Below are 14,625 nucleotides of genomic sequence, written 5' to 3'. Positions count from 1 at the left end.
TTGGTGAACATCCAGAAGAAAGCTTTAGCCTTAAAAGCACTGATAATCTCCTCACTCAACAGTTGCTAAACCTGAGCTGTTTGTCAAAGGAACCAGCTTATCTCATTTAAATCAGTGCAGTTGCAATGCTTGCCTGATCACTGTGACCAACTTTCTGCACATGAGCCCTCAAGACTGCTGGCAGCTACATTTGCTAACTATGATTTATACTGTGTTGTTGGACAAAGATTCTTTATTACGCTGTAACAAGATAGCATTGGGTTTTCATAGAAAAGTGATTTTCTGGTAGCTGTCTAGTCGAAACTCTTGACTGGCCAGTGAATGAATGTTTGAGCAACAGACATGCTTCAGTTGTCAAAGACCTCATGTCCTCAGAGGGATCTATGACCAGCTATGAGTGAGCAGGAAGTAGGGAAATGAAGTTTGGGAAACAGAGAGGGGTGATGGTGGGATGAGGGCCACTAAATAGGAGAAGATTGTGTTTATTTAAACCATTTTTTATCTTCTCGTGTAGGCTACTTTCCTTTACCTCCTAACCTCCTTTCACATGTTCTTCTTCTCCCTCCTTCCCAGCCGCTCAGGTGAAGTGTCCCTGACTTACGCCTCCATAAAAGGCAAACAGATGGAGTGTAAGATATGCATGTCCTGAGAAAGGGGTTCCTCTGGGGTTCTCCATGCCCGACCTCAACCCCCATCGTCTCTCAGCTCCATTCAGACCACACACAACGGCAGCGGTCAGCTTACAGTGCCCAGCTGGTCACAGAGGACTTAGGCACCGCTCACCTGCCCATTCATTTAACACTGGCACCGGCCCTCAGCCTCCATCCACACACACTATAGAGCGCTGGATAAGGAAGAGTTAACTTACTCAACGGGTGCAGCCGAGCAGAGAGAGGACCTAAGATGACTTGGATGGATGGAGGTGTATTGCCTTACATTAACCCTATTCATGTAAGAGAGATCCTGAAGCTGCAGTGAATGTGTATAGAGTGTGAGAATGAGACAATAAGATAGAGACTTGTTTAGTAACCAGCACAGCAACCAGCCACTCTTTGTATGATTATTCCAGTACTACTATGGCCATAGACAGTTTTTTGTTCTTTACTGTGGGATCTTATCAAAAGAAATCTAGATCCTGCAGAATTAGCAGCTAATGACTATGGCAGGAGATCTGCTGACAGCGAAGACACATCTCACATAGTCAGACAGAGTACTGTCACACGTTTCTAATGTGCTCAAAGTTGGTTGATTAAACATGATGGCCTTTTCCACAAAAGCCGTTTTGAAGAAGTGCAACAGACACAGATCAATGCAGATCAAGACGATATTAAAAATTAACTAGAGAATGGATTTCCTCAAAATGCTTGTGCAAAAAGCTAAATTGCTAAAGCTAAACTGGATTGCTAGCATATTTGGACAGAAGAAGGTGAAGAAGTGAGAAAAGTTGGAAAAGTGGGAATGGTTTTAATTATTATGAATTTCATTGAAATGTTGAATAATACCAATAATGTACCAAACAAAAATTTGAATAAATTAAGATGTTTTTTTTTAAATCTGTCGCTACACTCAATTGTTGTAGGTGAAGTTGTAGGGAAAAGTGGAAATGGTTCTTATTAATAAGAAAACAATAACAATATTGTATGAAATTCTTGGTAAAAGCTGATGCTAAACAGAATTGTTGGCTTTAATTTGGAAGAGTAATGAATGTGTTGGTAAAATGGGAAATGGGTGGGTCAAATTAGGAAATCTCAATCAGCTGTGTTCAATATTTTCAGACAAATAATGAATATAAATCAATTGTAATGTGTTATATGTGTCATATTACTGTGTGTAATTGTAATTATTCTGTCTGGGGCAAAGTGCGGTGTCATGGAGACAACCGCTTGCTACTGAGACAACGCTGCAGAGCTGCATAGGAGGGTCTATATATATATATATATATATATATATATGTGTGTGTGTAATGGTTGATTGGAAGAGCTCATACACTTGTTTGCAAGTTGTGTTGTTTGAAGGCAGCATTTGCTTTTGTTCCATATTATAAATGTTTTGGCACGGTTAGAGCCTTTTGCAAACAAAATGTGTCATTTTGACCATGAGTGCCACTGTTTCGGCCTGTGTGTTAACTGTTTTGAAAAATGTGGAGTTTGAGTTGACTGCTGCATCAAAGCAATCAAGAAAAACTGTAATACATGCAAACCAAAAGAAAATCTATTAGAGTATAAGAAATTACGAAAATAAAAATAAAATCTATTACAGTAAAGTATAAACATCTATTACTACTTATTAGAGTATAAGAAATAGCTACTATTGCTACTCAGTCTCCTCTGTCTTAGACCTCTTCCATCCATGTTGGCAAAGAGCACCTTTAAGGCCTGCAGACTGACTGCTAATTGAAGATTTGTGTGAAGGAGTGTCAAACAGGTGCTTCAGTGATTTCATACTGATGTAGGTAGTTTCTAATAGTTAGGAACAGATGGTTTCTGTTTGGTAACCATAGCTAAAACAATGGAGTTTGGACTGCTTAAATGACATCCGTGTTAACTGTTCTGCAAAAGAGTGGGGAAAATGTGTCCATCCAATGAGAAAGGGTTAACACATTTGCAAGAGGTGTCTTCTGCTCTGCTGAGACAGTGATGATGAAAACCGAGTGGATCCCAGTTTCTTTAAGCAGGTCAAAGCAATCAAGAAAAACTGTAATATAGGCCTACAGCAGCAGCATACTGTGAAATATACCACAATGTGAACCACCTAGTCAAAAGTGAATTATTGGCTCTATAGTGCTTTCTTAACTAGATTCAGAGACTTGTGATGATTCTACTTGTGCTTACAATAAGATTATTGTTATCACAACTGTACCACATTGAGGAAAATATGATTTCTTTACTTGACCACTTGGTGGCAGACTTGTGATTTAGGTTTAACCTCAAGGATCCTGCATGCACAAAAACATATATATATATATATATATATCAGCTCATATGAACACCTACTAAGAACTGTAATATTTACAGATATATATTTATCCAGATGGCCATGAAGATGTTGCTTTAACAAGTATATTTAGGAGCACAAACATCCTGCTTCTTTATTAAGCTACACTGCTCTTCACCAACTTTTACTACAGTTTGAGCCAAACGTAGCACAACATGTTTCCATTTGAAGTCCATTGACCATGTTAGGGTTTGGCTCCAGTTGCGGTTTAACGCCTTGCTGGGCTTCGTTTTTATTAGGCCAACCACTCCTAGACTCATATTGACTGATTTGTAGATCAGATATAATGTACTGTGGAGCTGGGAGCTGTGTCATGAGGAGAATTCCTCCTCCATCTTTGATCAACAAGGCATGTCAGTAATTGCACAATCACTCTAAATGCCACAGAACAAACCTTGTCTGATTGCACCGGGATCATTAAAAAAATAAAGACAATAGATTAATTTATCCTCAAAACATGATACTGTGATCCTGTACATGATCTCTGTTGCGGTTGGAATTACATTCACAAATCATGTTAATCCTTGGGCCTTTGTGTCTAATCTAATCTGTGCGTATTGTTTGCCAACAATGTTTTTAGAACCTCTGCTTTTCTCTGAAGAGTTTCGACTCAAAAAGAGAAATCCAACAATTAAAGAAAGAAAATGTACAAGTAGAGAAGCTTGTTGGCTGACAAAGTTTGAAAATAAGAAAATGTATTCTATATCCATAAAACGGTTGACTTAGTATGAATGGGACTTTTTGGAAATAACCTTTTCTTATCATTACAAGGAAAAATACGGTTCAAAGAGTGTTTAACCAAAACAATACACACATAGTGCGTTTCACTATCTTTGTGGGGACTCGTCGTTGACATAATGCATTCCCTAGCCCCTTACCCTAACCTTAACCATCACAACTAAATGCCTAACCTTAACCCTTACCCTCACCCTAACCATAACCTAATTCTAACCCTAATCCTAAAACCAAGTCTTAACCCTCAAACAGCCCTTTAAAGTTGTGGGGTCCAGCATTTTGGCCCCACAAAGCTGTCCGGACCCCACAAGTATACTATATTCCCGTTTTTGGACCCCACATATATATAGTTAAACAAGAACCCACACAGACACACACACACACACACACACACACACACACACACACACACACACACACACACACACACACACACACACACACACACACCCAACCGTGCAAACAACGTTCGCTGAAAACAGGCCTGTTAAATGACACTATAGTATATTATATTAACAGGGTATTGTCATGTCCTGTCTCTCTTTTTTATGTTAAAAACTACCCAATCATTGCAATTGCATTTGTTTTCACAATAAATCACAACACTGAGTCATACAATTAACCGGAAAACATTCAGATTTATTGGTCACATTAGTTGATCATACAATACAATGTAAAATTAATCTGATGTCTTTAAAATATACAGATTTTGTGGCAAACATTTTATTAAGCCATAAACTGGAGCAAATAATACAATTATAATCAAATTAATTGACTTGGCTCTGTAAAGTAATGACAACAGTTTTTTGTTAGTGACTTTAAACTAGATAGATGCTGTTGATATCATTACCCTTAAAGGCTGTCCTTGTATTGTCAATATGATGTGTATTACTAACACACCCAATATATGTGTTTAAAGATATAATATTATATATTTCTTCATTATTGGCGTAATCGTAATGGCGTAATTTTGACCCCTCTAGTTGCTCTAATATCCATCAAAACACGGGAAACACAAAATGATACAGAGTAATTGTAAATCATACAATCTCACAGAATTATACCCAGTCACAGTAAAACAGCGCTTCTCCTGACACACAGCATAATGTTTTCATTACAAGAAATAAACAGTTGACAGTGTCACTTAAACTCTCCATCCAGGCTATACAGTGTGACATTGTGTGTCACAAAAAATGTCATAAACACCTCAATGAAATTTCAGAGAAGATGTCATGAAAAAGTCATAGTATAGTAATGTTTTTGACCTCTCTGTCTGTGGACGTGACAGTTGCTTGGAGTCCCATGTAAACACAGCAGAAACAATACACCACCCTTGTGAGTGTTTCTGTAGTCTGCAGATTAACAAAGAAAGATTGCTTTGTTTACACCTTGTCATTATGGAGATAACCCCTGGCCTCTTCCTTCATGGGATACAAATTACAGTTTTTCTTGATTGCTTTGACCTGCTTAAAGAAACTGGGATCCACTCGGTTTTCATCATCACTGTCTCAGCAGAGCAGAAGACACCTCTTGCAAATGTGTTAACCCTTTCTCATTGGATGGACACATTTTCCCCACGCTTTTGCATAACAGTTAACACGGATGTCATTCAAGCAGTCCAAACTCCATTGTTTTAGCTATGGTTACCAAACAGAAACCATCTGTTCCTAACTATTAGAAACTACCTACATCAGTATGAAATCACTGAAGCACCTGTTTGACACTCCTTCACACAAATCTTCAATTAGCAGTCAGTCTGCAGGGTTAGGCCATGTGGCCCCATCGTCAAGACAGAAGAGATTTCTTATACTCTACAGTAATAGATGTTTATACTTTACTGTAATAGATTTTTAATAATAGCATTGTACTGTAACTGTAATATAATTTTCTTAACTTCTTATACTATAATATATTTTATTTTGGTTTGGTTTACATGTATTTTGTGTAATATTTACAGTATTTCAGTTTTCAGCCACAGTTTCAAAATAAGGATCAATGGAATCAATCAACTTCGCATCAAAGCATTTCTGATTCTGGATCCAATTCTTTGCAAGAAGGCAAATTTGTCAACAAATGTCACTGGCATGAAAGCTACGTACAGTAATAGGCTACAATGACAAGCAATGGTGCACTGATTCACACTGAGTGCTGTATTTTGTATTTTGTTGTCCACTGTGTAATGGTTGATTGGAAGAGCTCATACACTTGTTTGCAAGTTGTGTTGTTTGAAGGCAACATTTGCTTTTGTTCCATATTATAAATGTTTTGGCACGGTTAGAGCCTTTTGCAAACAAAATGTGTCATTTTGACCATGAGTGCCACTGTTTCGGCCTGTGTGTTAACTGTTTTGAAAAATGTGGAGTTTGAGTTGACTGCTGCATCAAAGCAATCAAGAAAAACTGTAACATCAGAAGTTCTTCATAGACTTCGAGGCAGACTTGCACCACGTAGGATATTACGAGAAAACACTGGACCTGAGAGGAGAGGAAGTGAGGTGAAGGAAAGGAAAGGACAGGACAGGAAAGAAAAGAAAGGGAGAGTTGAAAAGGGAGAGGAGAGGAGAGGAAACAAATACAATTAAATATAAAGGAAAGAAAAGAAATGAAACATGAACAATGGTTAAAAAAATGAGTGGAGAGGAAAAGAAAGGAAATGTGAAGGGAAAAGAGAAATGGAAAAGTAAGAAAGGAAAGGAAACAAGAACAATGGAAAGGAAATGTGTGGAGAGGAGAGGAGAGGAAAGTTTAGGAAAGGTAAGGAAAGAGGTAAAGAGAGTAAATGAAGGGAGAAGAAAGAAGAAGAAGGAAATGGAAAGGAAAGGAAATGTAAGAAAGGAATGGAAAGGAAAGGAAAGGAAAGAATGGAAAGGAAAGGAAAGGAAAGGAAAGGAAAGGAGTAGAGAGGGCTTCAGTGGTACCTTGGGATGAGCTTAGTGTACATGTGCAAGTTCAGAACTCAGGGTGTTGCAGCAACTGGGAGAAAACAGGATGGAGGTTTCCAGTTGCAAGGCATAAACATAGTTATCTGATGAGTCCCTAAACTGATAACAATGTCCTGCTCGCTCATCCACTATTAATTTCACACTATTCTACCAGCAAGTCTTTAAAACATGTTTCTTTTATCATCCTTAAAATGGATTTGAATTGTTTCTGTGAACATAGACCTCAGGTAAACAGAGCTTTGTGGGCACTGGAGCACTGCCTAGTATCTGCAGTAGGGAAAACAAAGCCCCTGGAAATTCATGTATGCACTGTCTAGGTAGAACTGGTTAGGTGGCTCTGCCTCTTATTGTGCAAAATCACTTCATGTGGTACAGTCAATTGTCAGATGTGCGACCCAAAAGCCTTTGTTTTGCTTGTTCTTGCATTTCAAAGTAACTGCTCTGCTTGACTAAAGGCATAACAAAGTTAATTGATATATTTTAACCATCAGTAGGCACAGACATTCATATCAAAAAACAAACGAGGATGAGAAAGACAACAGTCGTCTAAGTATCTTCAGATGTCTTTATTTTCTGAATATTGCAGTGATGTGTTGCTATCATATACAAATGAAACATTGATTTTGGTGAACGATGAAAAAAAGCTTCATTCTTAGAACAGGAAATGCCTGGGACTACTACATCTGTTTTAACAAAATTGAAATGAAATGACACAAACTGGAACAATATAAAAGCACTGTCAGGTGGAAAAACAAACTAAAGAACAAATGATGTGTTATTTATTGCCACAAGAGAACACAGATATAAATAATCAAAAAAGTTTGGTAAATGACATTGTAACCAGCCAAGCATTTACCATTGCATATAAATATATAACTACATATAAATAAAAGGAACTTGAGATCATGATTAGACTGTAGTCAGTGAGCCCTTTAACAAATAAGATGATCTTAAGCACGCAATGCTCATCACAACTACCAGAAACCCTATACAACTCATTCTCTCTCCCTTTCATTCTCTATAGATCAACTGTAGGTGAGGAAGACAGTTTTTTTGTTTTTGGTCAGTCAGGCTTTGCTTTTTATTCAGGCCAATTTGCATTTTGCATGTGACAGCAAACAGTTTTGATTTGAGTTGAGAAGCTGTTGGTTACATAAAGCTACATCATTAACAAAGCCAAGCCTAAAATGCAAAGGTGTGTTGTATCAATATTTGCTCATTCGGTGTGTCGACACACACACCTTCCTGATATACATTCAGTTTACAACGGGGGGGGGCAGTAACATGCCAGTAAATCTGTAAATTCCACAACTGTGTAACAGATTGTGACGCTTTTAGATTCATTGCACAGCTTGGGCTTTTCTATATCTCTTGAAAGATCAGCTATTGAAAATGTGCAATGTACCCTGTCAGTTAGTATTCCAGTGCATGCAGGCAACTAAAAAGGTGATAATGGTTCTGATACAAAACCATAGATCAACCAGTAACATGTCAAAACATCTTGGAATGAGTTCTAACTCCTGTTTTATCAGTGAGCAATTCCCAATCGGTGATAACATGGCGTCGAGCATGCAGCAGATAAACACATACTTAAAGGGGAACTCCACCAATTTTACACATCAAGTTCTGTTTATTTGTCACAGAGTCCTACTCAGCCTGTAAAAACAGTTGTATGTCTTCTGTGGCTCTGAAAGGAGCTTTCCTAAGGCTGTGTATAAACCATGCACTCCCTCGTTTACTTGTTCACTACTCCAGTAGTAAATTTAGAATTCAGACACTTGTGAATCATTTTGCGTCTATAAAATGCAATGATTGCTATATGGGATTTATTGCAGAATATAGTGTCCTAGAACACAGCACTTTTTGCTCTATCGTTGGCACGTTTGAGGGCACTAAACGTTGCATAAATTTCACACTCCAAATTTAGACACTATAAAACGACAGAGAATTTAGTGCACTACATAGTAAATGGCTTGGGGTTTTGAATCTGACTCTAACAGGTTTGTTTTTTATGGAAGTGACATACTAAATCGCCAGAAGGCCCCTTTAAGGACTGTAGCATAAAAGTCCTGATGGAAAGAAGAGAGTCTAGTATTTTGTAGTGAGACGGGTACTATGTTCTACCCATGTATAACCCTATCATGCAAAACCCAGAGGTGGTATGCACTCACGCAAGGACATACGGTGAGAAAGACAAAAACAAATAGGACAATCAACATTTCACAAGACATTTCAAAGCGAGGGAGTGAAAGTAATGCAGAGTTGTGTGTCTAATACCATGGGGTAATGCCAGAGGGCTTGGGATGTAAAGAAGATAGTAAGGCTCTGATTTCCAGATCATTTCATTAAGATCTTCATATTTTCAGTCGATTATCTGAGGTGCTAATCCACCCAGTTGCTGCCTCTTTTTCCTCCATATTCTCTCCATCTTTTAGTTCATGAGTGCCATGGTGCTCCCAGGCTGCCCGCCAAAGATCTTAGAGAAAAACTCCAGTGCGAGGCGCACGTGGATGGGCACAAAGACATACGAGGTGTAGATCACCATGGCGACGGCGGAGAAGAGGATGGAGTTGAAGATGGACTTTTCCCAGGGCTCCAGGACATAGATGCCAGTGATGAGCAGGTACTGGTAGTACAGCCAGGACAGGTACTCCCTTAAGTTCTTGAAGTTCATCTTTCAAGCTGGACGGAAGGAAAATGGAGGTGGAGTGTTGTGAGATTCAAGCTGTAAGAAAGAGAGATGGTTTGAAGGGGGGGGGGAGGAAGAAGAACATGCTCATGAGCACACAGTCCTGCATTCATAATGTTACTTTAGTAGAAGTACAGAAATATTAAATACTAAAAATCTAAGAATTCATAAGGTAGAATAATGGCCCCTGTCAGTATTTTATAATATTGGATTATCATTAGAAATTACTGTGTGAGCAGCATTTTATGTTGCTAGGAGTAAAGCTACTTTATATACTGTCAGGTAGTTTAATCTATAATGATACATCATACTTTATGAGCTGATTATATATTTTGTAAATCCTTAATCCTCAAAGTTGTCAAACGAATGCAGTGAAGTAAAAAGTCCAATATTTTCCTCTAAAATGTTGTGGAGCTGAAGTAAAAAGTAACATTACATGGTAATACTCTCAACTCTCGTACAGTATACTTGAGTAAATCTACTTAGTTACTTTCCATCATGATTTACTTCTTACATACAACCTGTATTTTAGTCGGTCAATTTAATGAGGGAACACCCTGAACAAGAGGAATTTAGTTTTTGGAAAAAAATATCAACTACCACTATAATTTTTCAATCATGAATACTAATACTCAGATTAAGATATGTTCTGCCCGGTGTTAACATTATCTTGGACAACTGTGTAACCAAGATGAAAAATAGTCTTTGGGGCTGTGGGTTTATTAATAACCAGGTGTAAAAGGGAATTAGATGCACACCCAGCCCCCCCTCCCCAAACCCACAGCAGAGCCCTGAGGGGGAAATCAAGCAGGCCTCATGGGGTCTTCTAGGATTCATTTGTGTGGGTAGAGAAACACCAATGAAATTAAACCCAGGAGTCCCAATATCTTCACTTATTTTCCTGGCACACATACACATCTTACTACACACCTGGGGCACTTACAAAGAGCTACGTTTATGTTATGCAAGAAGGGAAATGAGAAGAGTTTTCTACATGCACAGGCCAAAACATGCACTTTAACAAACTCGCTTGTTCTAAAGCGTTGTTTGCAGGAATTATGGTGTTTGTAATTAGTGTACAGTATAAGTTTTCTAAATACGCCTTATTTGACTAAAAACTATATGTTTATATGACATGTGCTGTCAGATGACGTACTATGCTGTGCGATTAAGTCCGTCCCCCACTGTATGAAGTACTGGGTGCTATTAGAATGTCTTTAGTCATACTCTGCAGAGTGAACTCAGGTGGGGTTTTTTGTCTTGTTTTAAATAAAGGTCCTTAATTATATCACCATCTTGGTCACCTTGAATAATTTATTAATTAAGTAAGTCGTACACAGCGAAATCCACAACACTTTGCATTACATAATAGCTGCGGGCATTAACAGATCCTGCCACACAGGTCAACAGGTGCACTGTAAGAGTCTCCTTAAGAAAATCAATTAGAAACAAGAAAATAAAGTGGATCACATTACTGCAGTTCTTTACACTGGCATCCTGTCCCTCAAATAATTGATTTTAATAATAAATACTACTGTTAGTTTATAAAATCACTGAATGGTTCAGGGCCAAAATACAGTTCTGATCTTGATGATTATTGTATTTTAGCTGTTTTTTTATGGTATTATCTCTTTAATTAATGTTTTTAATTGATTTAATTGCTTTTTAATGTTTTATGTAAAGCACTTTGAATTGCCTTGTTGCTGAAATTTGCTAAATAAATAAAGTTACCTTGCCTTGCAGGTGTAGCCTACTGACCTGGAAAAAACAGGATAGGTCCTTTTTTTAATAGCTACAGTCTACTCTGCAGGATGTAACCAAATACAATTCCTTGACATAAATACTACAGCAGGACTGTTGTACTGAAGTTACATTTAGATGGTGATCAGTATCTTTTAACCTGAATTTGGATGGTACCTTTACTCAAATGCCTTAATAGGCTACCTCAATTCAAAAGTTTGGCCCACAAAACTGCAAAAGAAAGTTAAACTCCCTGCAAAGATGGTATAAATGTATAATGAATAATGATCTGCACATAGCAATGATACATTCCATCACTCCTCAGTTTAATAGAAAGAATATTATAGAGGGGATATATCAGCTCTTGAGCGCTCACTGTAGCCTGTATTGTGTAGGCTATAACCAAATCCATATGCTGAGACTCACCTTAGCAGCGGACGTGAGATCCCCTGGAGATCTACTACTGATGGAGATAATTACAGGACGAGCTACAGACAACAGCCCGCTGCTCCACTGCTTTGTGTGAACAAAAAGCTGCCTCGCCAGTTTGCCACTGGCCTATATGTAGGTCATAGACTATGAAAATGACACCACACCCACTACTAGTGCTTACACTCACCTGTAGGTGGTGACTGAGGGGTGTGTGTGTGTGTGTGTGTGTGTGTGTGTGTGTGTGTGTGTGTGTGTGTGTGTTAAAGAGAAAAACATTTGAGGCTCAGGAGGAGTCGGTGTTTGGTTGCAGCTCTAATCCAGCCATGTAAAGTCTTTGTGCAGCAGCTCTAAACTTTCTTCAGTCCGTGACGCATCTGTCCCACCATGCTGCAGCCCGACGCTGCGTCGCAGTAGCACCGGGCAGCAGGTTGGATAACAAACCGTGTCAGCAGGGCATCACACTGGTATGCACGGTTACCACAGCGTATAGGGATGTTGTAGTTCATGCAAGTTATCATATGGACACTAAATATTGAACAAATATAAAATCTTACACTGAACGTAAAAATAATTCCGACAGCTTAATATTCAGCTGCAGTCTTTGCACAGTTCAGTTGTCTGTCCTGCTTCTCTTAAGCTTTATTTACTGTACGACTAAATAAGAAAAGTTAACGAGCTATACATATTTTTATCATTTTCATGATAAGAATATTTTTTGCAGTGTCTCTATAATACTATCTATAATAACATTTATAGGACCAGAGTGTCATTCTGAAAACTAATTAGCACTTTCAAAAAGAAATGCAAATAATATCTTGGATCAGACATTAGTCTCTGCTCTTTTGTCCTCATACATTTAGCATACATGTGTTTCCACATTTTGGTGGTAGAAATATGATTATGTATAATAATTATGAATGATAATGCTACATTAAATACAAGAACTCAGAAACCGAGAACTGACTGAGGTATGTGACTGGTCAGGTGTGAATCCAGAAACGTTTTATGCACAACTCTTAACGTGTCTTAGAAAACCACTAAAAGCTTAATATGCATACTCTGATACAAAATATATAAACCTTTTCTCTATTCTCTTCAAAGTCCCTGCCTAAACAAAGGATGTGAAAAACCTGAATCTTTAAACGCACAACTCAAACAACCCAAAAAATATTAAATAAAAATAAAATTCAAGCAAGCTGAGAAGTTGTCCCTTTTGCTTTAGGGCAATTACAGTAGACACACAGTTAAGAAAATGTTATCTCGTATCTGCGCAATGTTTGCTGACCTGCTCAATTCTTGCATTTGACACTATTCATTAATGATGTGTAAACACGGGCAGCGCCGCCGCGGCGCACTGGTTACGCATGTATACACTGTGATTTTGTCAGCGTCACAAGGATGAGGACTGGTTTAAAATCCCAGACACATTGCCTGATTAACATTTTCCCGTTGTAGAGATTTAACACCTCTTTGTAGTATAAATATCGAATGTTTTTGCATAAACAGTCCTGACCTGCTTCGCTAAAAGTAGTTTGGAAATCAGTATTCAAATCAGAATGTCAGCCTTCTTAATAGCTCAGGTACTGTTGGGAACCGAAGCTCCATCAACATGCCATTGGTCTTCTTATACCGAGAGAAAGTCGGTCTGTAATGGTAGGAATTAGGTAAGGGGGCTAGAGGCAAAGCAAATGGGTCAGAAGAGCTCAGTTTGTGCACATGATGCAAAGATGGTGAGAAAATCAGATCAACAGGATGGTGATCAGAAAAAAAAAAGCAGAAACCGTACTCTCGTTGTTGTTGTTGCCCAAACCCACACACACCTAAACACTCAAGAGGGGATTCACCTCATTGACTTTCTTTTACCGTTCCACCAGCTCAGGTTTGTGAAAAACAAGACCAGGACGCCTCCTCCCTCTTCAAGTTAGAACGCGAGACATGTCACACAGACATGTGATACACACATTCCTCTGGGGGGTCTTAGATTACATAAAGCCTCATATCAGTAGGTCTGCACAGCCATGCAACAAACCTGGTGATAAAAAAAAACTTAAGTTAAATTATGGTTTGAATTTAATGCTCAAGGATGTGTGTGTGCACCTTTCATGGTTTTACATTCCTAAAATCATCAGGGATCATCCAAAGCGTTTGCTCCTAAAATGTATACGAACTCTGCCCTTTTAAGCCATTTCAAACTACTCAGGGGTTTTTAAGGCAACTGCTTTACACTTCCTCTTTTTCATAAAGTTGCTTAAAATGTCCATGACAGTGTACTGAGTCCTGGCATTTGTTCCATTATAACAGGCTATATACAAGTACATATTAGAATCAAGATATACAGAAAAAAAATAAATTCATAGTGAATTCAATTACTTACCACTCTTTGGCTGAAAAGGTGGTGCAGCTAGGTGAGTATTTACATAATGCCCATGGTAGGCAAATAATGCCATTAACAGGCTTGGCCGGGCTTACTACAAGTGTGGCAATTTGAATGCGTTACATCTGTTTTGTTAGTGGCCCAAAGCTCCCTCTGGTGGATATGTACATAAAAGTACTATTTTCATGCACAAAATAAAGGGTAACACTTTCCTTGAGGGTATCTACATAAGAGTGACATGACACTGTCATGAACACATGAACCCTCACCCTAACCATAACGTGTCATGACAAAAACTGAATGGCACTTACTAAAAGAAGCGTTATATCATAAACGTTTATGACTTGTTTATAATGTTTATGACACGTTCGTATGACACGTTATGTAGATACCTTCAAGTAAAGTGTAACCAAATATATACTCAAAGCAGACAGTATGCATTGTTTTTTGAGTGTGCTGTTGATGCACACTACTCTCCCTCAGTACAAATGTTTGGTCTGATGCTCACAGTTGGCAAAAGAAATAGCAGAGTGAACTAAGGACCTTTTGTTTTAAATAAAGGTCCTTAATTATATCACCAAACTGCAAAAAAAGAAGATAAAAACAAAACAAAAACAAGTATTAAATCTTTAGAAAAAAATACTTTTGTGAAGTTTAATTGGCAGTAGCTTTCCAAAGTGGCAGTTGTATTGCCATCTGAGTACTTACTGTATATAATTA

General features: G+C 38.2%; 1 protein-coding gene across 2 annotated transcripts; it reads right to left on the bottom strand.

Annotated features, from left to right (window-relative positions):
• Nucleotides 1–7,221: 7,221 nt before the first annotated feature.
• On the bottom strand, nucleotides 7,222–14,608 carry sptssb (serine palmitoyltransferase, small subunit B). Of its 2 annotated transcripts, none has more exons than XM_078246057.1 (2): nucleotides 13,376–14,608; nucleotides 7,222–9,395 (listed from the first exon to the last, which is right to left on the bottom strand). In XM_078246057.1, the coding sequence occupies exon 2, from the start codon at nucleotides 9,342–9,344 to the stop codon at nucleotides 9,102–9,104; it is 243 nt and encodes an 80-aa protein (XP_078102183.1). In that variant the 5' UTR covers nucleotides 9,345–9,395; nucleotides 13,376–14,608; the 3' UTR covers nucleotides 7,222–9,101. The 2 variants fall into 2 exon arrangements, with proteins under 2 accessions (XP_078102183.1, XP_078102182.1); XM_078246056.1 differs by lacking the exon at nucleotides 13,376–14,608 and adding an exon at nucleotides 11,526–11,616.
• Nucleotides 14,609–14,625: the final 17 nt, after the last annotated feature.

Source organism: Sander vitreus, chromosome 3 (genome assembly GCF_031162955.1).
Source record: "Sander vitreus isolate 19-12246 chromosome 3, sanVit1, whole genome shotgun sequence".
Lineage (NCBI taxonomy): Eukaryota > Metazoa > Chordata > Actinopteri > Perciformes > Percidae > Sander > Sander vitreus.
The sequence above is the reverse complement of the archived record's forward strand: the minus strand, read 5'-3'. Positions and strand labels throughout refer to the sequence as shown.

Excerpts from the sequence above, each read along its gene's own strand:
- sptssb (XM_078246057.1), bottom strand. The coding sequence starts at position 9,344 with ATGAACTTCAAGAACTTAAGGGAGTACCTGTCCTGGCTGTACTACCAG.